Source organism: Myodes glareolus, chromosome 16 (assembly GCF_982192425.1).
Source record: "Myodes glareolus chromosome 16, mMyoGla1.1, whole genome shotgun sequence".
Taxonomy (NCBI): domain Eukaryota; kingdom Metazoa; phylum Chordata; class Mammalia; order Rodentia; family Cricetidae; genus Myodes; species Myodes glareolus.
In genome coordinates, this window is record NC_142041.1 from 28,078,509 (window position 1) to 28,105,189 (window position 26,681).

The following is a 26,681-nucleotide window of genomic DNA, read 5'->3' on the forward strand; positions in this document are numbered from 1 at the left end:
GGTAGACAATTGGGATAAAACCCAACACCTGGCTCCTTCTGTCACTGTCCTTCATTCCTGTTCAGTTGGCGTTTCCTGAGGTCTCACAACAGAGCCGAAACTGTGTGTGCCTCTGCAGAGGACCTTAAGGGCTCCTGGCTCAGAATGTCGAACTTTCTGTCCCCCACGAGTCAGAGAGGATGCTAGTTGGGACTTACAGGAGTAAACACTTGCTCAGGGACCACAGTGGGTGTGAGAGTAGCCTGGGGATCTGTAGGACTCCTGCTGGCTTGCTCAAGGACCACTGTGGATGTGGGCGCATTCTGGACATCTGTAGGGGTCCCACTGGCTTGCTCAAGGGCCACTGTGGATGTGAAGGCTTCTAGGCTGTCGATGGCAGTCCCACTGGCTTCCTCTTCCTCAAAAGCACCGAGTGGCACCTTGGACACAGCTGGGGTTAACAATTCTTCACCATTTGGACCCTGAAATAGAACTGGCATCAGATTATGCCATATGGTCTCCACTCCCCCCCCCCTTTTTTCCCTTTTGGGGGCTATGCACATGCTACGAAAGGAAACCACTGGGACCACCAGATCTCAGCACCTCCCTTATGTCCCTCCCTGAGTTCTCCCTCAAGGGGTATCTGTAACTGAGTGTACAGGCCTCTGGGCATCGTCACCCCACCTCCGGAATCCATCTGCCTGTATATCTATGTTCAGTCAGTATCTGGGCTTAGTTCGCATCTCTCCGGCCATGGGGAGCTCAACCCCTCTGCAGGCAGCCCCTCCTCCCACTTCTATCCTGTTCTGCTGGCCAAGCTCCAGCCTCTGTCACACTAGGACTTGTAGAACTGGAGTCTGGTCCCTGGTTTTCTCCTGCTGTGACACATACTTTCTCTTTAAGAAGGAAAGGAAAGGAAAGGAAAGGAAAGGAAAGGAAAGGAAAGGAAAGGAAAGGAAAGGAAAGAGAAAGAAAAGGAGACACTTTGGTCTTTGAAATCATCTGTGTGACAGTCAGGTGACCTGGAGAATTCTGTCTCTAGCCTGTGTGGATACGAGAACAGACCTCAAGGCTGCCTGCACAGTTTACTACAGACAGGAGAGGGAGCACGGACAGGAGCTCGGAGGTTGTTGACTCTGGTGGGCCCTGCTGCCTTCAGGCATTCACTCAGCCAACTTGTCCAGCCCCTACCGCTTAGAAGGAGCAAAGCAGATCTGGGAAGCAGGGGCTGCTAAGCCCTGTCTCCACCAGGCTCCTGATCCGCTAAGGAGCCAGGCATGCCCTTAGGGATGGAGCTTTTTACCAATACAATTAGGATGAAGTCTCCCAAGGACAAGGCCCAGGAACTGTCATAGTCCACACCAGCATGTTCCTACAGAAATGGTGTTGGATTGACTTTGAAGGACAAGCAGGAAGGTGAAGGAAGGGGAGGGGAAGAATCTCTGCAGAGAGAAGGGGTGTGGGAAGACCGCAGGAAAAAAAAAACTCAGAAAAGCTTGAGGTCGGAAGTTGTGGCTCAGGTGAGGAACACAGAAGCCCCAGGTGCAGCCATGAAGGCCAGTGACCAGACCCTGTTTGGCTTCTCAAAGGAGCTAGGTCAGTAGGTCAAAGTTAGCAAACCATCTCAGAAGAGGGGGAGCAGCCGGGCAGGTTTTGCGAGAGAGGCTACAGCGGGGTGAGAGCAATGCCTGGCTGGGAAGGAGGCTGCTCAGGACCTGTGCTGCTGAATGACAGATTAAGGTTGAAAAGCAACAGGACCTCATTCTACTTGAGGCAGCTGGGAAGGGACCGTCCCAGTCACATGGGGCGGGAACATAGGGGTGGCCATGGGGTTTGAATCTGATGTGTAAAGGACTTTCACGGACTATCCCAGGGACAGACCGGTCAGTGTCCAGCTGGGGTGTATGTGTCCAGCCTTCTCTATACTGCAGGCGGCTCGACCTTTCCCTCTATCCTGTCTGGCCTGCCTGTCTACACCCTGCCTCCTTTCTCCTGACAGCCCACAACGACACCAGAACCTCTTTTCCTCACACCCAGGCTATGCCCTCCATTCCTGGTCTCTGGCCCCTGCTGGTGGGGACAAGAGACTTTGCACACAGCCCCAAGACTCCTCCCTACTCCTCTGACCACACAGGGCATCCCCACCTCCCTTCAGGCCCTGCTGGACCACACGGTCTGAGTTATACAAGCAGCAGTCCTGGCAGACAAGTCCCACCTCTGAATGAGCATTGGTCAGAGGTTCTCCCACACACCCCTGGCCAGGGCATCTGGGCTTGCAGAATGTAAGGCTGAGAAGGTGATTCTAACTCGTACTAATTCATACTCCTTACCAGAGTGGCCTCTTCTCTTGGTTTCTGGGTAAGCATGGACAGGGTTGGCCCTGCAGGAGGTACGGTACCAGCCTCTGCATCCCCAGCAGTGCTGGTGGGCACTTCACCATCCCCTGATGCTGCTGTTGCTAGATTTTCCTCATTCTCTGGATTCTGAGTGGAAAGACATCCCAAAGGTCAAGGTTTGTGGACCACCAGTTTGGTCCATGTCCGTGGCTTTAGGGGATAGACAGTCAAAGCCCCTCGTGTACCTGTGTCCTGTCCCTCCCTTACCTTCAAAGCACAGGCACATCAAAGACCTGTCCTTCACCTCTGCTCTCACTGGTCTATACCTGCCAATCACCTGACTGCTTCTTGTCTCCTGCTCCCCTAGATCAGTAACTCTCACATTTAGTGGTCCTTGCCACTGTCGCTCAGAATCACTCACTGGAACTTTTGAAAAGCTCTGACAGGTTCATGGCCACCCCTGCTCATCTGGACCAGGATCCAGCCTGCCAGCTTCCTCCGTCCTTTCTCTACCTAGAAGCCAGGGTGATCTTTCTAGAATTTAAATCCTATGAAGATCTGCTCACCCTCTCCTATGCTTCAGTGGCCGCCGCTTCACTGGATGCCGCCAAGCTACCCAGCAGAAGCCGCCACGCTCCCGACCTCTCCAGCCGCATCTTTTCTTCTTCAGCTTACAGCTGACGCCAGGGTGCCCTGCTGAGCCCGCAGATACCCCGTACTTCTTCACTGCCTGTGCCATCTCTGGGCCTTTGCTCCTTGGGCCCCCACCTGTAACATCCACCTATCTCATCTGCTTGGCTACTTTCCTCAAACCCCCAGGCTCACCTTCTGCCACTCCGACCTGCAAGATCACTCCCAGAGTATTTTGGGAGTCCTTTGTCCCTTGACCACCGTGTCTTGGGAACACAGCCTATCCCAATGACCATCAGCCCTGGCAAGCAGGACCAGTGCCTGGTGTGGCATGGCTCTCTGCAAACCTTTTCCAGTGAATGAATACCCCGCAGACAGCTGCTCTTGTCCACCTGGACTCTGCACAGTGCTGCCCCTGCATGCATTTTCAAACAGGAGGCTGGGAACTGCTCCTACCCGGGATAGCCCCTAACAGGAGAAGTGAAATGCGTGCCTGAGTTACTCACCGAAGTAGCCTCTTCCCTGGAGTTCTGGGTGGTCATGGCCAGGTTGGGGCTCCCAGTAGGCACACTGCTAATCTCTGCTTCCAGGGTAGTGGTGACAGGCACCTTGGCCTCCCCAGTTGCTGTTGCTGATAACACCTAGAAACAAGGGCACAGTGAGAGACCCTGCCACAGGTCCCTTAGCTCTGATCAACAAGCCATAGCTGGAGAGAACTGAGTATCTGGATCACTACATGCCCCCTGGCATCTGACACGCCAGCTGCTTCCTGACTGTAGGCGCCACCATATTTGGGATCTCATCCCAGTCTTAGACCAGTTCCAGGCTTGCAAAAACCAGGAGATAAGAAACATCTCTGAGGCACAGATGTCTTGCATTTCATGCTAACATCTGTCAGCAGACCCTGTGGCCATAGGCCATTGCGTCCCGAGTCAGCTGGCTGCAGCTCTGTGCCTTGTGTCTAGATACACAGACCTCCTGTGATCGCCCCTGTCCACCCCTCTGGACAGAAGGACAATGGCATTCTCTCCACGGTGCTTCAGCCACAGGCAGGCAGCACTCTGCCCTCCTCAGCCCACTGCAGCCCTAATACGCCTGTCTCTCTTGGTTTGTAGAATAGCTTCCTCTGAGTAGTGGAAAGATTGCTATGAGTCCCACAAGGAATGGGGAAAGAGAGCAGCCGTGACTGCGGCTGCCACAGAAAGAGACAAACTTTCCAGAAAGGACAGCGCACACCTTTGACCCCAACACTCGGGAGGCAGAAGTAGGCAGATTTCTCTAAGTCTGAAGCCAGCTTGGTCTATATAGTGAGTTTTAGACCAGCCAGAGTTACGAGGTGCGACCCTGTTTCAAAACAAAGGGGTGAGGAGGGCATGTTTATTTTTGTTTTCTAGGGTTTCATGTGTGTGTGTGTGTGTGTGTGTGTGTGTGTGTGTGTGTGTATGTGTCAGTGTGTGTGTGACAGTATGTGTGTGAGTGTGTGTATATGTGTGAGTGTGTATGTATGTGTGTGTATGTGTCTGTGTGTGTGTATACGTGAATTGTGTGACAGTAAGTGTGAGTGTGTGTGACAGTAAGTGTGAATGTGTGTATTGTGTGAGTGTGTGTATGTGTGTGTGAGTGTGTGTGTGAGAGAGAGTATACATGTATGAGCATGTGTACGTGTGTGAGTGTGTGTGTGTATGTGTGTATGTGTATGAGTGTGTGTGTACATGTGTGATGGGGTGGGTATGGATGCACATGTGCATATGGGTGCATTTGCACATACATGAATCTGTGGAGACCATATTTGCTGTCTTCCCCCACTTTATTTTTGAGACAGGGTATCTCACTACATCTGGAACTTCCTATTTCATCTAGGCTGGATGACTACTAAGCCCCTAGGATCCTCTTATCTGTCCCCCTGCCATCCATACTTGGGTTACAGGTATTCATCACTGCACCTAGTTTTGACATGGGTGTGCTAGGGTCTTCACACTTGGCTCTTCACACTTGCGTACAAATGCTGGAGTTGAGAAGCTGTGACCCTATCCGATCAAGCATTTCTCAACCTGGCTTTGTAGATTTGAAAGACACCTGCTAAGAACAGAGTGGACATGGCCACAGTTAATAACGTCCTGAGGAGACTGTGTCATCTTAAGGGTCCAGTGCCAGGGGGTCACCATGGTGAGGACCCAGCATTCATCACCAAGCATGGGTGAAGGCAAGCTGGGGTTGATTCTCCTCCACCTATGCTGGTGTACCCTTGAAGCTTGGCCACTGACTGCTTCCTCTGTACCCTGGGAACATTGGTCCTGATGACATTCAACATCATCAAATTGAAATAAGCAAACGAGTCTCCTATTAGGCCATCATATCAAACTTACCACTCACTCACCTGAACATCAGTGACATTCAGCAGGGCCCCATCCCCTGAACCACCATCAGTACTGGGGTCCCCATCCACAGCATGGACCCCCAGGGTGTCATTCAGAATCTCACCAGACCCTACAGGGAGCAAAAATTGTGATATCAACACCTACGTTTTGCAGTCTTGGAAGAGAACCAGGCCACGCTTTTCCTAGTAACTTGGGGAGGTGTCCATGATCCCATTATACAGTGTCAAGAGGGAAGAGCCAGCCTAGAGAACAGGGAAAGGCCCTAGGACCTGGTGGCTTTATGGACTCTGGCACCTCCTGCTGCCTGGAAACCTGCTTTACCACTTCCCAGCATAGGACTCAAGGCAAATGCTTAACCTGTGCCTCAAGTTCCTTCATTTGCAAGAGCACGATTCCTACCTCACTGAAGAGAAATTATTCTGAGGATCATGCATCATTTGATCTAGCTGATATGGGAAAAATACTGTGGACAGCACCTGGCACATAGCAAGCTACTCACAAATATTTGTTATCATTGGAGCTCTGTAGTCAATGAACAGAAAAAAAGGGCTACTTATGAGTACATGATGTGGGATTCCCCTCTGTATGCTGGGAATACCATTGGTTAATAGAGAAACTGGCTTGGCCTAATAGGGTAGAACAGAGCAAGGCAGAAAAAACTAAGCTGAATGCTGGGAGAAAGGAGGCAGAGTCAAGGAGAAGCCATGTAGCCTCACCAGAGACAGACACTGGGACCTTTACCCAATAAGCCACAGCCATATGGCATACACAGATTACTAGAAATCAGTTAAATTAAGTTATAAGTGTTAGTCAATAAGAAGCTAGAGCTAATGGGCCAAGCAGTATTGTAAATAATATAGTTTTAAATAATATAGGATATGTGACTATTTCGGGTCTGAGCTGCCGGGCAGTTGGGAACAAGCAAGAGACTCCTTAACAACAAATACACACGTGATTATTCTATTTGATATTTGTTATGCAGAAGTTATTACCTAGCATGTGTATTATTCGTGTAGGCGTCTGCATGTTTAAGTATACACAGCTAGGTCACAGCACTGAACTTAGGCTTCTTCAAGATTATAGGAGCAGAAAGAGAAGGGGAGATTATTATTTTCTGTTGTCGTTGCTATTCCTACAACTCTACATTGATTGAAATGTTACCACATGCGCACCCGTGGGGAGGGCGTCAAAAGACAAATCAAATCCTAAAGCAAAGAAGAGATCACACTAAAATGAATGCATGCCCGTTATCCTGCGAGCCAAGCTGTCTCTTCTCTAGGAACGGTCTATTCTCTAAGAAGACCAGAATTTCACATTCTCAGCCTCCTCCAAAACACCCCAAAGCATGCATTTTGTTCTAATCCACAACTGTAAGATAATAATAATTATTATTAATTATTGGTACTATTATTAGCAGTGCTGAAGACTGAGCCTAGGATCTTATGCCGGCTACAAAGTACTGTCTCACTAGGCTGTGTCTTCATCTCTCTCACACAAGCTCAGCAAGTACTCCATTACTGAAATGAATCTCCAGCCCTTTTGGCCTCTTTATTTTGAGAAAGGGTCTCACTAAGTTGCCCAGGCTGGCCTTGAACTTGTTCTGCAGCATAGGCAGGTCTTGGGTGTATGTATTCCTGTTGCAGTCTTCTAATTGGTCGGGATTACTGGTTTGTGCTAATTAGCACAATTAGCCCCGTTCATCAGGCAAGTAAAGTCGCTGTGAGAGTAGTGGCTACGACGGGCTTGTAAGTCAGGCAGGTTTGTCTCTAGACCAGAGTTTCTCCATGCATGTAGCAGTCACATATGCCCTAATTTCTCCAGCTCATCCTGTGTGGCCTCACGTGGAATCCACAGAACTCCAGGAGTCTGTCTGACATTGGCCCGTGCCTGAGTCCTCCCTGCTCTGACCACCAGGGGGTGCTGTGCAAGCAGCTACTGGACCCCAGTGTCACCCAGAGAGATGGGGCAGGTGCTGTCAGAAGCATGGCATACAAGTGCCTCCAACACTGGAGACCTTTTCCCATGCAGAATGGTACTTAGGGTACTGGCTCCCTTCTCTCCATCATCTGGAATGTCTATTCACCAAGAAAAGAAACACTTGAACAAGTTCTAGGGTTTCCCTATGGCCTTCTGTCTGCTAGCTGAGGAGTAAAGCTGGTACAGGTGAGAGGCTCAGGTGGGAGGCTCGGCCTCCCCTCGGCTCTTGCCTTCTTAAACTGGAAGAACCCCTTGCCCTACGCAAAGGCCCCAATCCACCCACCAGTATCCACAATTGATAATGCTTCTATATCACCAGGAACAGGAAAAATACAGGGCGCCCCACCCTCTCACTCACCAGGAGGCAAGGATGGTTACAGTCTCCATGGAGGGCTAAGAAGGCTTGCAATGTCAGTCATGCCCCAGGCCCACAGCAAAGAGACAGCCAAGTAGGGCGTCCTTCAAAGCTGTGTCAAGTTCCTCCTACTCCCCCTCCCCGGCTTCCCTCTGCCACATTACCACAACTCCCTAGTTCCATTGTAACTTTATTAAATTATTTATAATTTTCCTGTCTAGTATTCTCTACATCTTGTCCACAGGGTCCCCAAGCTCAGTTGTTAAAGTAACTCTCATTAGCCGATGGCAGAAGCAAAGAGAAGAAGGGTAACTATTACTGTAAACCACACTGGAGACCAGAAATTTAACAGAATCAAAACCACCTGCAGCCCTACCACACACTGTATGTTGGACCAAATTGGTAATGTGTTTCCCACACATACAAACAACATGTATTCAAAGTGGTGGCTGAGGCAGGTTTGAAATCTGCTCCCACGATGAAGACTCCATTAGCATGGCATAACTCGTTAGGTCCTCCTGTCACAGGGATAAATGACGTCAAGTTCGCTCAACCCAGCCCCGCTATGGGCGCTTTGGACGGACATTGCTGCTGGAGGTGACCTTTCCCCTACCTCTCAGAGCTCTGGCCTTGGCTGAAGCAAGGCCACCAACGACCCCCCTCTGGGAAGTGGTATTCTCGTGCCTGGGGTGCATGTCAGTCTGCTGCTCGGGGGAGCCACACGTGTTCTCTGGGCTTCTGCTTGTGCACCTTGGTGCGGTGTCAGAAGCAGAGGGGCAACAGATGGAACCTGAGGCCTACACTTCTCTTTAGGCTCCCATTGGCCTGCTGGGTGACAATGCCAGTTTCTGGCCATCAGGTAGCTGACCCCTGAGACCCAGAGAACTTGTAGCCAAAGTCAAGTGAAGAGTCTTAGATGAGGCTATGAGTTTATAGGCATGCTGCCTGCCCCCTTCGCAAGGGCTGGCTTTTCCCACCTGTAAAACGGCGGCTAGCCATATTGACTAGAAGGCTCGCCGGTGGGACTGGAGAGGTATGGAGAGGTATAGCCACAGACGAGGGCCTCAATTAGCAGTAATGATTCTTATAAACTTTCCCGTTGGGAGAGTAGAGGTGAAGTCTGAAAGTTAAAGGCCCAGACATTGGAGAGCAAGTGCTAACTCTGCCCCTCTCAGGTCGTGTGGTCTTGGCTAGGTGACCCAGTTTCTCTGTGACTCGGTTTCCCTGTCCTGTATTTGAGGGGCGTGACTGTCATCCTTCCCTTGAAGGGTGAAGAGATGGTGAGGGGAGCCCAGTATGTTACATACATGGTGATCACTCCGTGGTAGACCACTGCTCTCATGTGTGTGTGTCAGGACTTGCCTTGCTCGGGGCTGCTATGCCCAATGATGCTCAAGTTGGTTTCTGGGGTTCCTTCTGGCACAGGTTCTCCAGAAAGCTCCGAGTCCTCAATAGGAGAGGATGAAGTAGGAGGCATGCTTATGGGATTGACATGTGCTTCTTTAGGCTGAAGAGAGAAAAATGAAATTTACTTTAAAAAGAATCCTTTAAGTAAAAAGGGATTTACTAAACAGTGAAGCAGAAAAAAAAATATGGGAAGTGATTTATCCACAGAATCCCGAATAATCCTGAATGCCTACACTGGCTGTGTCTCTGGGCAGCATCACACCTCCCAGGCCTGAAAGAGGTACATGCTGAGTGTAATTCCATCCCCACTCACTGTCCAGGGAGATATTGCTGATCTCAGACTAAGGTCTTTAAGCTCAGAGACTACACTTCTGTGATGCCTGAGTCCCAGGCTAGCACAGAGCAGATGCTGGGTTCAGGAATGTGTGGGCTGTTGTGTCAGTGAGTCGGGCTGCACCCTGTAAATCCAGCCCAGAGCAGCACGGAGGATGAGGCTCTGACAGTGATGGCCGTGTCGGCTTCTGTCCACAGAAGCTCCCGCATCTATACAGCTTCTCCAAAGCCAGGCAAGGTCTTAACCAGTCTTAACCAGCTGGGGAGGGGGTGGAGCTTGAGGACGGAATAAAGAATACATGGCCCCTAGAGCTCAGAGGGGCACAGACCAGACCCTAGCAGCCTATTTCATGGGACACACAACAGCAGAAGCAAGGGCCAAGCCAGGGAGGGGGCATGGCAGGAAAGGCCTCACTGGGAGGATTTGGCCTGGATCCTGAGGTGGGTAGGAATTTGCCAGAAGGAAGGAAGAGTGGGTGTGGAGTGGGGGGGGTTCCAGGCAAACAGAACTGCACAGGGCTGTTGGGAGGAAGTCCCAGATGGTATGTCTGGGAAGCCAAGAGCCCTTAGGTGTGGCTGGAAGGAGGCCTGACTGGGGCTGGGAATCGCCCGTAGAGCTCTCCGCCAATGTGCATTCTTGTTCTTCGCTCCAGACATGCTGAACACCCAGGGAAGCCGCCCAGAAGGCTCCTTATTAAAGGCCTCTGTCAGTGCCGCACAGCTGAGCACAGGGGACTCACAGGCACAGCCATGTCATTCCTAACTCAGTTGAAGATAAGATTTCCATAAATACAAATGTATGTGAGCAGCAGCAGACATGGTCGGAGAGACAGGCACAGAACAGCCAAGGCGCTGACCCTAAATGGGAAGAGGGAGGCCGCCTTTAGTTCAGTTAGTTTGCCCATTCGGCTCTGTGTCCTCAAGAGTGGCAAGCTATAAAGGGGAAGTGGGGTTCTGACTAAGAAAGAAGCCAGACAGAAAACGGAAGGACTGTCTGGGACCAGGGGGTGGTGGGAATTCCCTGTGCTAGAAGGGTAACTGCCAGAAAAGCCGTTAAGCCCTCAGGGTGGAGTGACTGAGAACACTCTGGACCCACAGCCCAACATCTGGTTCAGTCACCTTCAGGCTGGGTGGCCTCAACAACACGATTGTTCCAGGCATGCTCCTACAGAATAGACCTCAGGAGCCCTCTCTGAAATGCCACTGAAGGCCGAGTAGCAGAGTCTCAAGAGTGAGCCACCTGTGTAGGTAGTGGGACACCTGCAGAAGGACGGAAGAACTCTGAGGATGGCATCTGGCAGGTGAGTGTTGGGGCCATTGGGGCTGGGCCTAGGGGAATCCCCTTAGAGCAAAAGGTAGTCATGGGGGTTTGCAATAACAAGACATCAGAAGAAGCAGGTGTGGAGGGGGTCCCAAAAGGAACAGGGAACTCAATGTGATGCGCTGAGTCTGGCCCTGAGCTCCCTGGCCTCTTGGAATACTCGCCAGCCAGGTGGCACCACCAGCTTTCACCCATCACTGCTATGTGCCAAGGACTACTTGTATGTTTGGACCAGGCGGTTTGCCCACCTGTCATACTAACCCATGAAGTAGGCATGTTCCATGATAACAGGGAAGCTGTATTGGAAAGGACAGGTCTCTTGCTAAAGCCAGTAGGCAGGGACACCAAGGCTAAGACCTATTCTGGGTAGGATTGGACATACAGTTCTTCTCCCAAGTGCCTAAGAACTTGGAAAGGGAAGGAATGAGCTGCCCCAGAGACTCCAGGGGCACCCCTACCACCAGACACTTTTTTTTGTCACTTCTCTAGGTCCTCAGAGATTGATGTCACACCCTCTCTGGGCTGGTGTTGGCCATCAGCCCCCATACCTGATGTCATGGTGTGCTGGCTAGTCTTATGTCAACTTGACATACAAACTAGAGTTGTCTCAAAGGAGGGTAACTCCATTGAGAAGATGCCTCCATAAGATCCAGCTGTAGGGCATTTTCTTAATTAGTGATTGATGGAGGAGGGGCCAGCCCGTTGTGGGTGGTACCATTCCTAGGTTGGCGGCCCTGGCTTCTATAAGAAAGCAGACTGAGCAAGGCATGAGGTGTAAGCCAGTAAGCAGCACCCCTCCATGGCTTCTTCATTAGGTCCTACTTCCAGGTTCCTGCCATTTGTGTTCCTGTCCTGACTTCCTTCGATGATGAACAGCTATATGGAAGTGTAAACCAAATAAACCCTTTCCTCCCCAACTTGCTTTTTGCTCATGGTGTTTCTTTGCAGCAATAGAAACTCTAACTAAGACACACGGGAAGAGACTCAGGAGGTTGGATTCCTGGCTCTGTTACTGTCTGACCCTGGAGATCTGCTCACCCCCCTGGGCACCCGCTTCTACATCTGCACAGTGAATAATGCCACCTTCCTTGCAGGGGCTTGAAGGAAGAAGTCACATCGTATTCGCAGAAGCACTAACCCTCTTCCTCTTCTGCTTCCCTCTCCATTCCCAAGTTGCCTGTCTCCACCCTTCCCTCCTAAACTGTTGTTCCAGTCTCACCTTTTAGACCCTCCCTGGGGACTGCCATGGGTCGTTAGCACCTCTATCTGAGTCAGCCTCCCTCCCAGTATGTAGCAGCATCATGCTCAGAGCGCTGAGCGTGTGGCCCATTGACCTGTGCTCAGGACGTGCCCATGGGGTGGCTAGGCCTAATAGGCACGCAAGACTCCAGCACTACCCTGAGCAGTACATGGACTCCTTGATGTCCTTATCTCAGCCAAGATTGGCCAAGGTTTGGGGGGACACACTTCCACACTCCCACCCGGACCATATACCCCGTGGTAGATGTCAGAAGATCTATGCTCCAGCCTCGCTGGCCCAGAGTCCTTCTCTGGATCTGCCTGCCCATCTGTAATATAGGCAGTTTGCTACACGTGTCTGTCTAGGACCTTCTAGCTTTAGCGGACTATGGTTCTGTTCTGCTACACCCGCATCCCTGATCCCTGAGGTCTATAACTTACAGTCTCTGCCTTATTACTGTCTTTCTACGTTCTGCTTTCTATCAGAAGTGCCTTCACAGAGTGATGAGCCCAACCTGGGGGTTTTCTTTGGTTGCAGCTCAGATGCTCCTTGCTAGTCTAATACATACATTAATATATAGACCTCTCTCTCTCTCTCATACACACACACACAGGCGTGTGTGTGTGTGTGTGTGTGTGTGTGTGTGTGTGTGTGTGTGCTCCTTGCCATCCCCATGGACTGACTTGAGACTTTGCAAACCCTTCCCTCTTAGCTGCAGAGCACGTCCCCATGAGGGAGACTGTGAACACTGAGATGAGGGTTGTTCTTGCTTGGGTCCAAGGCAGCACTGAGTATCATTCGGGGCTATTTCCCTCGTGCCAGGCATTTTCTCAGACTCAGCCCAACCTGCCTCGTCTAAATCTCCAGTGACCTAAGACACAAGAGAGGTTATCGTCGCTCTGTAGTGTAGAAGACCGCTGAAGTTCCGAGGGACTGAGCAAGCTCTCCAAGGCCCACAACACAGCTGCCTCTGCCCAATTTTCATCGCCATCCATGCAGGTGGCCCTGGGCAATTGGTATGTTTGCTCGGGTGTGGGTGTCAGGTTGCAAAGGATCCTCTTGACTCCCCCAGAAGATCTTGTACGTAACCTCACACATCTGACAACAGCCTGAGACAGTTAACCCACCCGCAGGGGTGGTACCGTGCTCACCGGGGCCTGAGTGTAGGTGACGGCTTCCATGATCTCAGCGACTTCGTCCATCTCCTGAAGTCCACTGGCTTCTCCAGATGCCTGTGAGGAGATAAATCATGCCACACACTGTAGGGAGTCTTTCTCTGTCCCCCAAACAATGATCCGGAGACTGGTTAATTATGAAAGCTCAACCTTAACTTAGGCTTGTCCCACTATCTCTTCTAACTTGACTTAACCAATTTAGTTTAATCTATGCTCTGTTTCCTTGCTTGTTACTTTATCTCTCTGTACTGCTCACGCTACTTCCGCTGTGTCTGCCTTCTTCCCAGAGTTCTCTCTGTCTCTGGAAGTCCCGCCTATACATCCTGCCTAGCTATTGGCTGTTGAGCTTTTTTATTACACCAACCACAGCAATACATTTTCACACAGTGCACAAATATCCCACAACAACACACAAAGCAGGAAAGCAGGTTATACAGCATTGGGGTACTTGGGAAGGTCAGAGACTGACCAACAGACTCCTATAGGGGAACTGTGTGTGCATGTGTGTACATTTGCATGTGCATGCATGTATACAGTTGTATATATGTATATGCATGGGTATGCATCTGTGTGCATGCATATGTATGGCATGCATGTGTATATGTACGTAAACACATGTATGCACGTGTGTACATGTTTTGCGGTATGCATGCATACATGGATGTGCACATTAACACATTATATTTGAACCCGTGTATATGTGTGTGTGCATGTATGTATAATATGAACATCAGAGACAGGGTGGGAAATGCTGTATGCACAGTTGCTTATTCTTTATCTATCCACACTATTATTGCTACAGCCTGTGTTACTTCACCTTCCAACCGTGCCCAGGCTCCCTTTGTTCCCACTTTGTGCAAAGTGCTCACGGGAATCCACTCAGGGAGCACTCATCCAAGGTGGTTTTCTAGTGTCACCCTATGTCAGCCCAGGAGTCTGTGTTGTGGCTCTGCAGTGGATGCTGTGCTCTGGACTGTTTATACTTCAGCATGAATGCAGAGCAGAGACAATTACGTGACAATTCCCTTATCCCCTCTGCTAGCTCCCCAGGAACGCCACAGGCTCAGGAGTTCAGACAGTCAAACTGGCCCAAATGCTATCTCTGGTGTACAGATTTCTTTTTTTAACACCAAATTAATTAAACCAGCTTCCAGTTTGTTCAGAGGCTGACATCACTTAAAGAGCAACAGTTGTAGGAAACACCACTTTGCCCGCATCTGGCTTTGGCATGATGCTCCTGTCTGCCTGGAAGGCCCTACAGACAGCTCCTCTGCCTGCCTGGCTTCCGGCTCCTCCCGCTGCTCCTCCCTCCTGCTCTCTGACCTGAGTGGGATCTGCAGCTCTTTCACTTAGTTGTGTTTACAGGTGTGTGTCAGATGATGGAGGAGGGGACAGCTCCAAAGTAGGTCCCCTTATCCCCAGCCTACACCCCAAACTGTCATAACCAGCAAACCCTAGAGGCAGGAAAGAAGGAAGGAAGGAAGGAGCCATCTTTCCTCCCTGGCCCTCACCCCACCCCCAACTTAGGAATCAACTCACTTGCCAAGCATAAAACGAACCTAAATTTAGGTTCATTTTTATAGGACTTTACACCCAGAATATCTTAGCATTTTAAACTCTGATTTTAGAATCCTGACACCCTTCTTGGCAGGAAGGCTGGAAACCAGGCCATTGACTGCCACAGCCACAGGATCATCTCATAAGACGCACAGCCCCCGCTCCAAGGAGACGGCTGGAGAGCTGTAAAGGATGAAGGAAAGCCAAAAGCCCAAAATAGGACTCGGGGCAGTGCTGGCCATGATGAGAGGCTTCTAGGCTGCCTGACGCTGAGTGGGGAGAATGGCTGGGCAACCAGCCTTTCCCTGGCTGACGGGGGAGTGAAGGTACAGAGTGTCGAGGGTAGGCAGAGGCTCACCGAGGACTCTTGGGCTTCACACAGCTCCTCAGGGGTTCTGGGGTCCGTATAGATGGTAAGCTGCTGTATGGAGCCCTGGGAAGAGAGAGACAAGAGGCATGGGTTACGTGTATACATCACAATGCCCAAAGAAGGTGGGAGGGGGTGTTTGTATGAGGATGAACACTGGGAAGGGCTAGCATGGCAATGTGCTGTTGATGGGGGTGACAGGAACGCCAGGCACACCCCACCCAGGCTCTCCATCCACTCAGGGGACTCTCCCTGCTTGCTCCCATTGGATATGGACTACCTTAGCATGTGTTCAGAATGTGCACACTCACAACAGACTACCATCTCCAGGGCACCTGCAGGTCAACCACAGACCCTGAAGTGTGTCTTCCCACCCTGCCAAAGCTCAAAATTTCCTTGCTAGACATTCTTGCCACATGGAGAGCTGCCAGTAGCCTCCCCATTCCACTCCCAAGGACTCTCCAGATCTGATGCTCGGTCTCCAAAAGTCAGCAAAGTCAGCGTGTACACCTGTGTAGTATGTCTGCACAACCTCTGTATCACCCGAGCTACAAATAAATTCAATTTCTGCCCTCTAGTGGTATTTTTTTTCTAGTGGTTGGTGGTTTTGGATTTTTGATTTTGAGCGTGTGTGTGTGTGTGTATGTGTGTGTGTGTGTGTGTGTGTGTGTGTGTGTGTGTGTGTGTGAGAGAGAGAGAGAGAGAGAGAGAGAGAGAGAGTCTCTATGTAGTCCTGGTTGTCCTGAACTCACTGTGTGGGCCAGGCTAGACTCAAACTCACAGAGTTTGGAATGCTGAGATTAAAGCTGTGTACCACCATGCCCAATTTTGAGAAAGAATTCCAATCTGTAGGCTGACCTGGAAATCACTCTGTAGCTCAGGTTGACCAGGACCTCATGACTCACTGCACTCTGAGTCCTGGGATTTCAGGAAAGACCCAGGACTCTAGCCTGCCTTAGTGTGTTTGATTCACCCTAGAGGCATCCTGGCTCAATACACAAGTGCAGTAAATGAAAACCTCTGATAACCTAGTTACTTTCTTCAGAATGGCTTAACAGAAGCTTGTTCTGGTAGGGAAGCTGGTCTTCCGCTTTGTTTTAGGACACACTGTTCAAAAGAAGAAGAGGAAGTTATGCCTCATTCCAATCGTCAGGTGCATCCATCTCTACGGAAATTATTTCAGCACAATTGCCATTCACAGCTAGAGGTGAAATCATTGGGGAGCAGAAAGCTGGGCTCTCTTTCGGTCATGGCTTTCACTGAACAAAGTGCTTCTTACTGTTTTCCTGCACAGGCCTATACCTTACTATGTAGCCCAGGTTGGCCTCGACTTCACGATTCTCCTGCTTCAGTCTCCCGAGTGCGGAGATTCCAGGATGCACTAAAAAACCCAGGCTTAGGATAGGGGCCTTTATGTCCACACTCAGACAATAAAACGCATAATACAGTACCGCCTAAAGCCTACAGCCTAGATTTATGACAGAGTACTGGGACCATTGACTTCCAGGCCTAGAGTACTTCCCACAACGGTGTACATGCCTTGAGAGGGCATAAGAATAAAATAACAATGATCATTGCTACTTCTTGGGGTGTGGGAGCTCACGCCCCAGCTTCTCTAGTCTTGGGGAGTGAACGGGAACTCACCATAAATGTCTCCAGTCCCATGGCTCCTGCACTGCCCACAAAGATCCCGGCACGGGGCTCGAAGGTCAGAGGCCGGGAAGCTCGCTGGAAAAGTACGTGGCTGTGTTCCTCACAGTCCAGGAGAAGGGCAACTTCCTCACCCTGGACGGTCACAGCAAAGCGGTTCCATCTGTTGGTCATCACGGGCACTGAAAAGGCAGCGGCTTCCTGGGACACATGGGAGCCCGGTTCCGTGTAGTACAGGATAATCCGCTGGTGGCCGTCCTCCACACTGGACAGCCGCAGGCCCAGGTAGATGACCGTCTGGGAAGCATCGGTAATCGCGAAGAGCACGCCTCCTTGGGCACTGCTGGGCTTCACTGCCACACCGATGGCAAAATCCTTGAAGAAGGTAGGTGGCATAAGGGTCATTGCTGGGCGGCCAACATTGGCACCAGGCCCAAAGCTGTAAGCCGGGAAACCACCATAACCGGTGACAAAGGACACAGACGAGGGTAATGGAACACCAATCAGCTCCGTGAGGTCCAGATGGTCCTGGGAGGCCGACCCTGCAGGGAGGAGGAGAGGCTATGATTCCACTACACTGGAAAAGAAGGAGCCATACACACAACTGAACCCCACGGGCATCCGCAGAAACCAGACTTTCTAGACGGCAGCCTCCAATAATGGAATTCGATCTGCAATGTACACAAACACACATGAACAGAACTCAGAAAAACCATTTCCGAAAGCACCAGCGTGACTGCGAACACTTAGGCCCTTGACCCTTTCCTTCTCCCCTTTAATGATTGTTTTTCTCTTTTAAAAATTAAAACCATGCTGGAAAGACTTACTAATTGATTTGATTACCCACTAATTTGGGTCATGATCTATGGTCTGGAAAAACATTTACAAATCACATCTAGAATATATAGTGCTCCCCCTCCCCCCATTAACTTGGAGATCTCTTTAACGAAGTGGAATTGGAGTGGACTGCTTTGTTTTAAATGGGGTCTTCTGTTTACAGCCTCAGAGCGTGGCAGGAAAGCACGCACAAAGGCAAGTGTTCCCGGGAGGTCAGCACAATTGAACTTTGCTTCATAGTGGTAACTGTTTGGTGGCAGTGGCAGCAGCAGCAACCCCAGCATTCCCAGCATCCTCACCATCAACCATATCCCAGCTCTTTCTCTGTATGGGGAACTGTTCTGAGCATTTTATGCAACTGAACTCATTTCATTGTCACAAGAATCCCCACGAGGTTAGGTGCCTTTATTTCCATTATTGCTTCAGAGAAAACCAAGACTGCCTGAATCTAACCAATGTGCAAGCAAGATTCAAGTACAGATTTCAGTCCTAGAGTGCCTGCCCCAAACCTGTGCTCTTCACCAGCACCTTCGGTAGGGTGGGTAGACGTCCCCTGCAGTGGCCTGGGAAAGAACCTGGGTCTGACCATTGTCTCTGGACGAAAACTACAGGCTGGTCCAGGGTCTGCCCACATCCCTGAGCTGATGCAGAAGTGGCAGCAGTAAGAGAGGCATATGGGTCTCAGGCAGAGTGGCCGCACCCAGTGTCACTGAGCCTGTGGACAAGGCTTCAGAAACAAAGCTAGATCCTGAGGATTTGGTCAGGGCAGAGGGCCTAGAATGATGAGCCTCAGAATGGAGTCCTGGCCTCCTTGAAGGCCAGAGGGCAGGACAGATCTCCTAGTGACACCTGGGCTACAGCCAAGAGTGAGAGCCCCTAGACCATGGCTAAGATTCTTCTTCTGTCGCACGAGGAAGTCAGAGGACAACCCAAATGACTAACCAAGACCATCACTTCTAGTAAGCTTCAACTGTCAACTTGACACAGACTAGAATGACCTGAATCCCTCAGATGACTTCCAGTCTCAAATGAAGGATTCTCTATCAGTGTGGTCCGTGGGAGCATGTTCTTGACTGCTAGTTGCTATAGGGAGTGGACAACTCACTGTAGGTGATGTCACCCCAAGGCAGGAGGTCCTGGACTATATAAGAACTAGCTGAGCTGGTTTAGGAGCATTCAGTAAGCAGAGTTCTCTGTAGTTTCTGTTTCAAGCTCCTGCCTTGCGTTTCTGCCCCAGCTTCCATCCGTGATGGGTAGTGTCTTGGAGGGGTTAAGATGAAATAAACCCCTTCCTCCTCAAGTTGCTTTTGGCCTCAGTGTTTATTGTAGCACCAGAAAAGTCAAACAGACCACCATCCAGGTAGACCCTAGTCAGAAACAGTAGAGACCCAACAGTAAGGTTTCCTTACTGCATCTACAATAGTCAAGAGGCCTCTGAGCAGGGATCCGCCCCACTGTGCTGAGCTGGGGCTGCCTCTGGCCTTGAGCTCCCTGCACAGAGCAGCCACTGCCATTTTTCATCTGCTAATTTTCTTTGTCCTCCCAGCAGCACTGGGAGTCAACAGCTGCCATCCCTTTTTATGGATGAAGAACTGAGACTTAGGACATGAAATTCTGACCTGAGGACACCCAGATAGTGAAGGGGAGGAGATCTGCAGGCCATAGGCAGCCTGACTTCCAGGGGACCCTTTATCTGCAGATCTGATGAGAAGAGGGGTTTCTCCAAGGGTGAGGCGCAACTGGAGAGAGACGTGCCCCATCGCCAACAGGACCCTGAGATAAGGTGGCCACAGGCAACAGCTAGCGCGTGTGTGTGTTTGTTTGTTTGTTTGTGTGTGTGTGTGTAACAGTTGGTCATGTAGAAAAGTATAAAGAGTAATATGGAGGCACTCAAAAGGTCAAAATAGCAAACCATGTATATTTAATCATAGTGGAAGACACAGCTGGCTGGGGCGATAACTCAGTCAGCAGAGTGTTTACTGTGAGAGCGTGAGGACCAAAGCTCAGATCCCCAGCCCACATAAAAGCTGGGTATAATGGCAGCCCCGCCCCTGTATGCCTAGGGTTAGGGATGTAGGGACAAGAGGATGCCTGGAGCTTGCTGCCAGCCAGCAGTCTAGCCAGATTGAATCTGTGAGCTCCAGGTTCAGTAAGAGAATGAGGAAACTTCTCAGTCCTTGACTTCTGGCCTCCAAGTACATGCTCACCTATACATACATACACACAAATGTACACACATGTGCATTTGTACATATACACAAATAAAATTTTAAGAAGAAAAAACACAAGTGATCACACAGGATTATAAAGGTGATTAAATGAAAAGCCATGGGGCGCTGGCCCGCTGCTCATGATCAGCAAACGGTGGATCAGCATCCCGGCCCTGCTCATCACGACCATCAGACTTTCAGCTCCACTTAACCTGTGTTAACCCCTCCTTGTCTGCTGTGGGAACCACTAGCTGAAAGAGCCCGTGAACACTGGAAATGTGGTCTTCCCCTTAAAACATGCTGTTTTCAAAGACTCAATTTGGAAAAAAAAAAAACCAGTGTAACATAGCTATTTAATATTTTTCGTATTGGTCATGATTTGAAATGATAATTTAGAAATTTGGAGGTTAAATGTTATTTAAAAATTTTTGTCTAAGCCTGATGGTACAGGTCTATAAATCCCAGTTACACAGGAGAACCGTAAGTTTGAGACCTGCTTGGGTTACACTGTGAGTTCAAATCCATCCTGGGTAATTTAATAAGACCCTGTCTCAAAAATAAACAGAAAAGAGGGTTGGGTGGCTAGGCGGTGGTGGCACACGCTTTTAATGCCAGCACTCAGGAGACAGAGGCAGATAGATCTCTGAGGTTGAGGCCATCCTGGTCTACAGAACATGTTCCAGGAAAAACAGAGAGAGAGAGAGAGAGAGAGAGAGAGAGAGAGAGAGAGAGAGAGAGAGAGAGAGAACAGAGAGGGAGAGAGAGAGAGAGAAAGAGAGAGGGAGAGAGAGAGAGAGAGAGAGAGAGAGAGAGAACAGAGAGGGAGAGGGAGAGAGAGAAAGAGAGAGGGAGAGAGAGAGAGAACAGAGAGAGAGAGAACAGAGAGAGAGAGAACAGAGAGGGAGAGAGAGAGAGAGAAAGAGAGAGGGAGAGAGAGAGAGTGAGAGAGAGAGAACAGAGAGAGAGAGAGAACAGAGAGAGAGAGAGAGTGAGTGAGAGAGAGAGAGAACAGAGAGGGAGAGAGAGAGAAAGAGAGAGTGAGAGAGAGAGTGAGAGAGAGAGAGAACAGAGAGAGAGAGAGAGTGAGAGAGAGAGAGAGAACAGAGAGGGGGGAGGAGGAGGGAGGGCAGGAGAAAGGATTGGAGATAAAATTCCTTGGCTAAACACTTGCCTAACCAGCACTAGACCCACCGTTCCAACCTCAGAACTGAAAAATAAAAATAAAAATTAGAGAATGACAGGCAGAAGCAGCGTGTTCCCAGCGCTCCCCTAAAGAAAAGAGCCACCCGCCAGCTCAGGTGACCCTCTCTGGGCTACTTCCTCAGCCCAGGCTCCTAGGGACCCACTCTTGGGCTCCAGTGTCACCACTTCCAGGCATCTGTCTCTGTTTGCTATGCAAGCTGTGTCTGTAATGGAGCGCAGAGCCACCATGAAGGCCTCTAACCCCCTTATAAATGCTGGCATGCTGCCTATGTCCATGTTTCTTCCTTCCTTCCTCCTCCTTCCCTCTCTTTCTCCCTCCCTCCCTCCTTCCCTCTCTTCCTCACTTCCTTCCTCTCCCCTTCCCAAAGTTGTAAATTTTGGATTAATCCTTGTTGAAGCTGTGGGCCTGCTCTTACCGCAGTACTCATGGCATGAATAGGCAGGCTGGCTTTTCTGGTGATGGAGAGGAAGGTTTCTGTGGATTTCCAGACAGTATTGTTGCCGATTCCCTTATCCCCATCTCCTGTGCTTATGGGTACGGTCATCCCACGGTAGATGTGACAGGCACTTGCGGGCCACACGGGCTGCTCACTCGCTATTCCACTGACTTGTGCTTAAGTGCGGTTTGCTTAAAAACAGGCAGACATCCACTGGAAGGAACTCGGGTTTGAGGCTCAGACTCCATAAGGCTATCATAGGCTAAAAGAACAATAAATCTGGCTAAATTTAACTAGACAGAAATAAAATTCTGCATAGCAAAAAACTCGTAATAATGATTTCACAACTTAAAGACATAAATTTGACTACAAAGAGATGAAGCCCTGGGGACAAAAACATTTTTTAAATCATAATAATATTAATCCCCACAACGCCAGCTAAAAACCAAAGTTGACAGAAAGAGCACAATCACAGCATCACAGACAATAAGCTCACTTCTCTAACGTGAAAAGCAAATGGATAACGCTACAGTCAACAGAAAGATCGGCAAAGAACAGGGGATTCGAGCTACAGCAAAAGAAACAAAACAGTGCATGCATAAGTATATGGAAAATACTTGCCCTCATAATGAAAGAAGTGCAGGGGCTGCAAGGCGAAACCATTTTCCTTATCAGATTGGCAACATGCAGAATGTTGGCTAATCGAAAATGCTGGCAAGAGGCTGAGGCAGCATGAGGCCCTCTCCTGCTCCGCTAGCAAGATCCTAAACTGTGTCACATCCATTGGGACACCACGCGACATTTTTCAAAAGTACAAATGCATATGTGCTCTTTGACCCGATATAAATAATAAAATATATTCATGCAAGAGAATTCAATGTAGCTTTCCAAATGGTGTGTGTCCTGGACACTGATCTGAGTAGTAACCGGGACACAGTCAATAAAAGACAGAAATAATAAGGCACAGAATAATTGCTATCAGTTGGAAATACCCATACTAGCTTATAGCAAATACATAAGTATGTAAAGAATATTGAAGTCCATAGGTATGTTCTATATATGTTGGTTTGGACAAACAATGAACTACATGTGTAAGGTGGACCAAGAGTTTGTGCTGCCTAGAGGCATCAAAGATCTTAGTTGAAGAAAACTTGTGAAGTTCCCTCAATGGTGGGACTAAGGGTATACGTCTTAGAATGCATCTATCGGTAATCAAGGCATGACTATGCATATATTAGAATATATTAGGATATCTTAGGAAGAACACCCAAGAAAGTGGGGCTAGAGATTATATACAGGGAAGGGAGAAGAGGCGGGCAGATAGGAGCTATTTCCCTTCACTGGGTACCTTTGCAACATTACACCACTTGCTTGGTGTGGAAATAAAGATTGTTTTACATATTGTTAATCCCTTGAATCTGTTGCCGGGCATAGTGGCACACACCTTTAATCCCAGCACTCCTGAGGCAGAGGCAGATGGATTTCTGTGAGTTTGAGGCCTACATACATAATGAGTTCCAGGGTGGCCATGGCTACACAGAGACACCCTGTTTTTAAAAAAAGGAAGGAAGGAAGGAAGGAAGGAAGGAAGGAAGGAAGGAAGGAAGGAAGGAGAGAGGATAAGAAAAGAAAAAGGAGAAAAGGAGAGGAGAGGAGTGGAGGGGAGGGGAGGGGAGGGGAGGGAAGAGAAGATAGAGAAGGGAAAGGAAGAGAAGATAGAGAAGAGAGAAGTGTAAAGATGTACGTCTTTTCTCATTGGGATGCAGCCATCTTTGTATGAAAGAAAGGAGGGAGAAAGATGAGAAAGGGATCTAACACCCCAGTCAGGGTTCCCCCTTCCCACCAGAGTTCTAGATAAAATGAAGACCAAGTCCAAGTGGTGTGACTTCCTTCTTTGTCTCATCCTCTCACCCCCCACCCCGCCCCACTCTCCTACCTGGAGGAGGCAAAGTCCTTTCTGGTGGGATGCTTCTGTGTCTGTGAAGCTCATGGCTCTGTAAGGGTAAATGGGTTGGCCCACATCCAGTGACCTATTTCTGAGTGGGCTTACGGGGTCAGGTGAGGGATTGGGGGGCACAAAGTGTCATTTAAATCCGTCTAGACTTGCTCCAGGCCAGGCACATCTAGACTTGCATACAGCCATTTCGTGGATTTCTTTTTCCGGGCATCTGTTTCAAATTTTTTTCACAGCCCTCCCTAACCTCCGTGTTTTCTGGGCCAGAGAGCAGGAAGTAAGGGGGAAGAAGCATCGCCATGAGGCCTAGCAGCAGAATCTGGGGTGACCCAAACCCCTGGCTACCCCAGCCTTTCCAGGTACTGGCCCACAATGGGCCAGCTAGAGAAGGGAAATGGAGGCAGGCTGAAACAGAGACACCTTCAACTTTGATCAGGATTGGGTCCCTACTCTCTACCAAATGTGCAGCCTTTGGGTAAATGACCAGGGTGACATGGAGCCTTCCTGCCCATGTCCCTTATGGGGATCCCATGGGATGGTGACATAAAGCCTAAGTTATCAGCAAACTGTGCAACCTGCAAGGTGTAAAGTTAGCAAAAGCCATAGTCTGAGGACTCTCTCCAACCACCTCCCCGCTCCCACCCTGACTCTAAGGTCTCAGACCTGCAAGGGGGGAACAAGTGCGCAGGCCCTGGACCACAGGCCCTGTTTCCACTGATTCAGCTACAGATAGAACACGAGATTTCTGCAAGCCCTAGTCCTTCAGCCTTGCACTCAGCAGCCCCGCCTTCCTCCACATGCGTGGTCCCATGGAGGGGAACGACCCCTAGCCTGGAGTGACCCCTGCTCAGGGCTGGACCCGTGCCCGCTGGCTCATTTATCCCTGGCTTCCAGTGAAAAGGCCACCTGCTCAGGCAGCCGCAAGGGGTGGGGAGGAGGAGCCTGGGAGCCAAGAGAAACAGGCTCAGCAATTTGGTCCATGGCTTGTCCTGGGATGGCTCTGTGCTGGGGGCAAGGGAGAGAGGGAGGTCACAGCTGGCGGGAAGACATCTCCCCATCTTGGAGGGACGAAGCCTGGGAGGCTGGGAACACTGCTGGTGGGGGCTGTTAAGAGAACTCCTGGCCTTGGGGTCTTTGAAGTGACTCACACTTCTCCATAGATTTTAACGTCTATCGTAGGGCAGTTTCAAGTCTTGAGCAAAACTGTACCTAGAACACTCTGCACACACTTCTCTCATTTTTGTAGTTACCTTGTTATTTCTCCATACAGTAGTTACGTTGGAGATCAAAACTGTCAGGAAAGGACCCCATCCGTGTGTGTGTGTGTGTGTGTGTGTGTGTGTGTGTATGTGTGTGTGTGATTGTGTGTGCGCGCACACATGTGTCGAAGGCAGAGACAAACTATCATTCCTCAGAAACCATATCTTGTGTTTTGAGACTGGGTCTCCCACTGGCCTGGGGTTGCTAACTTGGTTAGGTCAGCTGGCCAGGGACTCCCAAGGGTCCACCTGCCTCTCCTGGGATTACAAGCAGTTCATTTTTTCTTCTGTGTGTTGTAGTTCCAGGGTTTGAACTCAGCTCCTCACGATTGTGTGACAAGTACTCTCCTGACTGAACTAGCTCCCTAGCCTATCCTCCTTGTAAACTTTGAGCCATTGTCTCAATATGTCACCCAAGCCAGTATGGAACTGATGACGCTCCCTGCTTCCACTTGCTAAACACTGAGATCGTAGGCACACGCCACCACACCAGGTAGGTCCCATCCTTTCGGGTCCGTTCCTTCTGTATGAAGTAATGCTCCACGGGTCTCCAGGCTTCTCATTATAGCACCCTCACCTCCTCCATGAAGCCTTCCTGGACTCCCACACTGGCAAGCCTAGGCCCTCTCCCATCTGCACTTGGCTCCTGTTCCAGGCAGCATGTATTTTTCCACTTCACGGACTTCTCCATCTTGGGAGACCCTTGACCATTGGAGCTGGCTCCCACCCTCCCCGTTTACCCAGCACAGATCCTGGTCCTCAGCTCCAGGTGGGCTTGCTGGCTGAGCCGAAATACAGGCTCCAAATCTGAAATCCTAATTAGGGTCAGCAGGACCAGACTCCAGTCCCACATCCTACAACTACCTACATGCACATCCATCTATCATCTAGGCGTGCAAGCTCCTTCCCATCTCCCAGTCTCAGAGCAAGCGACCCCAGGCCAGAGAGGTGGGGCTTAAGGTCATGCCCCAGCTGTACTGTTGGGCAAATTGCTCACCTTCTCAGATCTCAGTTTCTCTATCTGTATCAGGTTGAACAAGGCAGGCCATCTGTGTATCGCTGCTGCCCTCAGACGCCCCATGGGGTTAAATCTAACTTCAGCCTGGCTTCTTCTTCAATGCATAGGAGCTGTTTCATTTCCCATGGGGGGCAGGGTGTTCCAATAAAGCCCCTCTCCATATGGCGCTGAAGATATGGAGAGAGCTGGACCCATCTAGCCTCAAGAAGTTCATTGTCTAGGTGGCAGCAGTTGTCATTCACATTTCTGGCAAGCTCCAAAGCTTCCATGGCTCCTTGGTACCTTCAACACTGGAGTCAAAATTTCATTCCAGACACTTATGGGGTTAGGGTGTAGGTAGAGCCTAGCATACGCGAGGTTCTGGGTCTGTCTACAGCAGAGTGTGGGACACACACCAAATTTCAGCTTCTCATTCCTCCCTCTTCCCTTTCCTCCTTCTCTCCATCCTTCTTCTTTTCCCATGATGTTGGCTCAATTAATAATATTTTTAAAGTGTTCTTTATGTGAATGGGTAAGTTTGTTGCGTTTATGTCTGCATACCATGTGACTGCAGTGCCTGCAGAGATCAGAAGAGGGCGCCCGATCCTCTGAAGCTGGCACGACTCATGGTTATGAGCCACCATATGGAGGCTGGGAGTGGAACCCAGGTCCTCTGCCAGAGCAGTGAATGCTCTTAACCACGGAGCCACCCGGTGGTGGTGACACACACCTTTAAACCCAGTACTCAGGAGGCAGACACAGGCGGATCTTTGTGAGTTCAAGGCCAGATTGGTCTATAAGAGCTAGTTCCAGGACAGCCGGGGCTATTACACAGAAAAACCCTATCTCGAAAAACCAAAACCAACCAAACAAACGAACAAAAAAACCACGGAGCCACCTCTCCAGCACCCTAATGTTATCGTTTGCATCTTCTCGCCAGTATTTCCAGGTTCAGTCAGCTGGACTCCAACACAAGGAACTCCATTCTCACCCTATAAAGAGAGCCCCAGGCATCCCTCCCTGTTACAAACTCATAAGGTTTGGCAGAGCTGGCAGTCTGCAACGTGGCCCGGGGAAAA

At 49.9% G+C, this 26,681-nt stretch overlaps 1 protein-coding gene across 1 annotated transcript in view; it reads right to left on the reverse strand.

Annotated features, from left to right (window-relative positions):
* Col15a1 (collagen type XV alpha 1 chain) overlaps positions 1-26,681 on the reverse strand; it is a 104,575-nt gene that overhangs the window by 52,408 nt on the left and 25,486 nt on the right. The window contains exons 3-10 of the mRNA XM_087897132.1: positions 16,700-17,247; positions 15,047-15,121; positions 13,108-13,188; positions 9,018-9,162; positions 5,323-5,432; positions 3,452-3,586; positions 2,310-2,462; positions 198-461 (exon numbers count right to left, since the gene is read on the reverse strand). Coding sequence (XP_087753258.1) covers positions 198-461; positions 2,310-2,462; positions 3,452-3,586; positions 5,323-5,432; positions 9,018-9,162; positions 13,108-13,188; positions 15,047-15,121; positions 16,700-17,247 — 1,511 coding nt within the window. The remainder of the gene's footprint in view (positions 1-197; positions 462-2,309; positions 2,463-3,451; positions 3,587-5,322; positions 5,433-9,017; positions 9,163-13,107; positions 13,189-15,046; positions 15,122-16,699; positions 17,248-26,681) is intronic.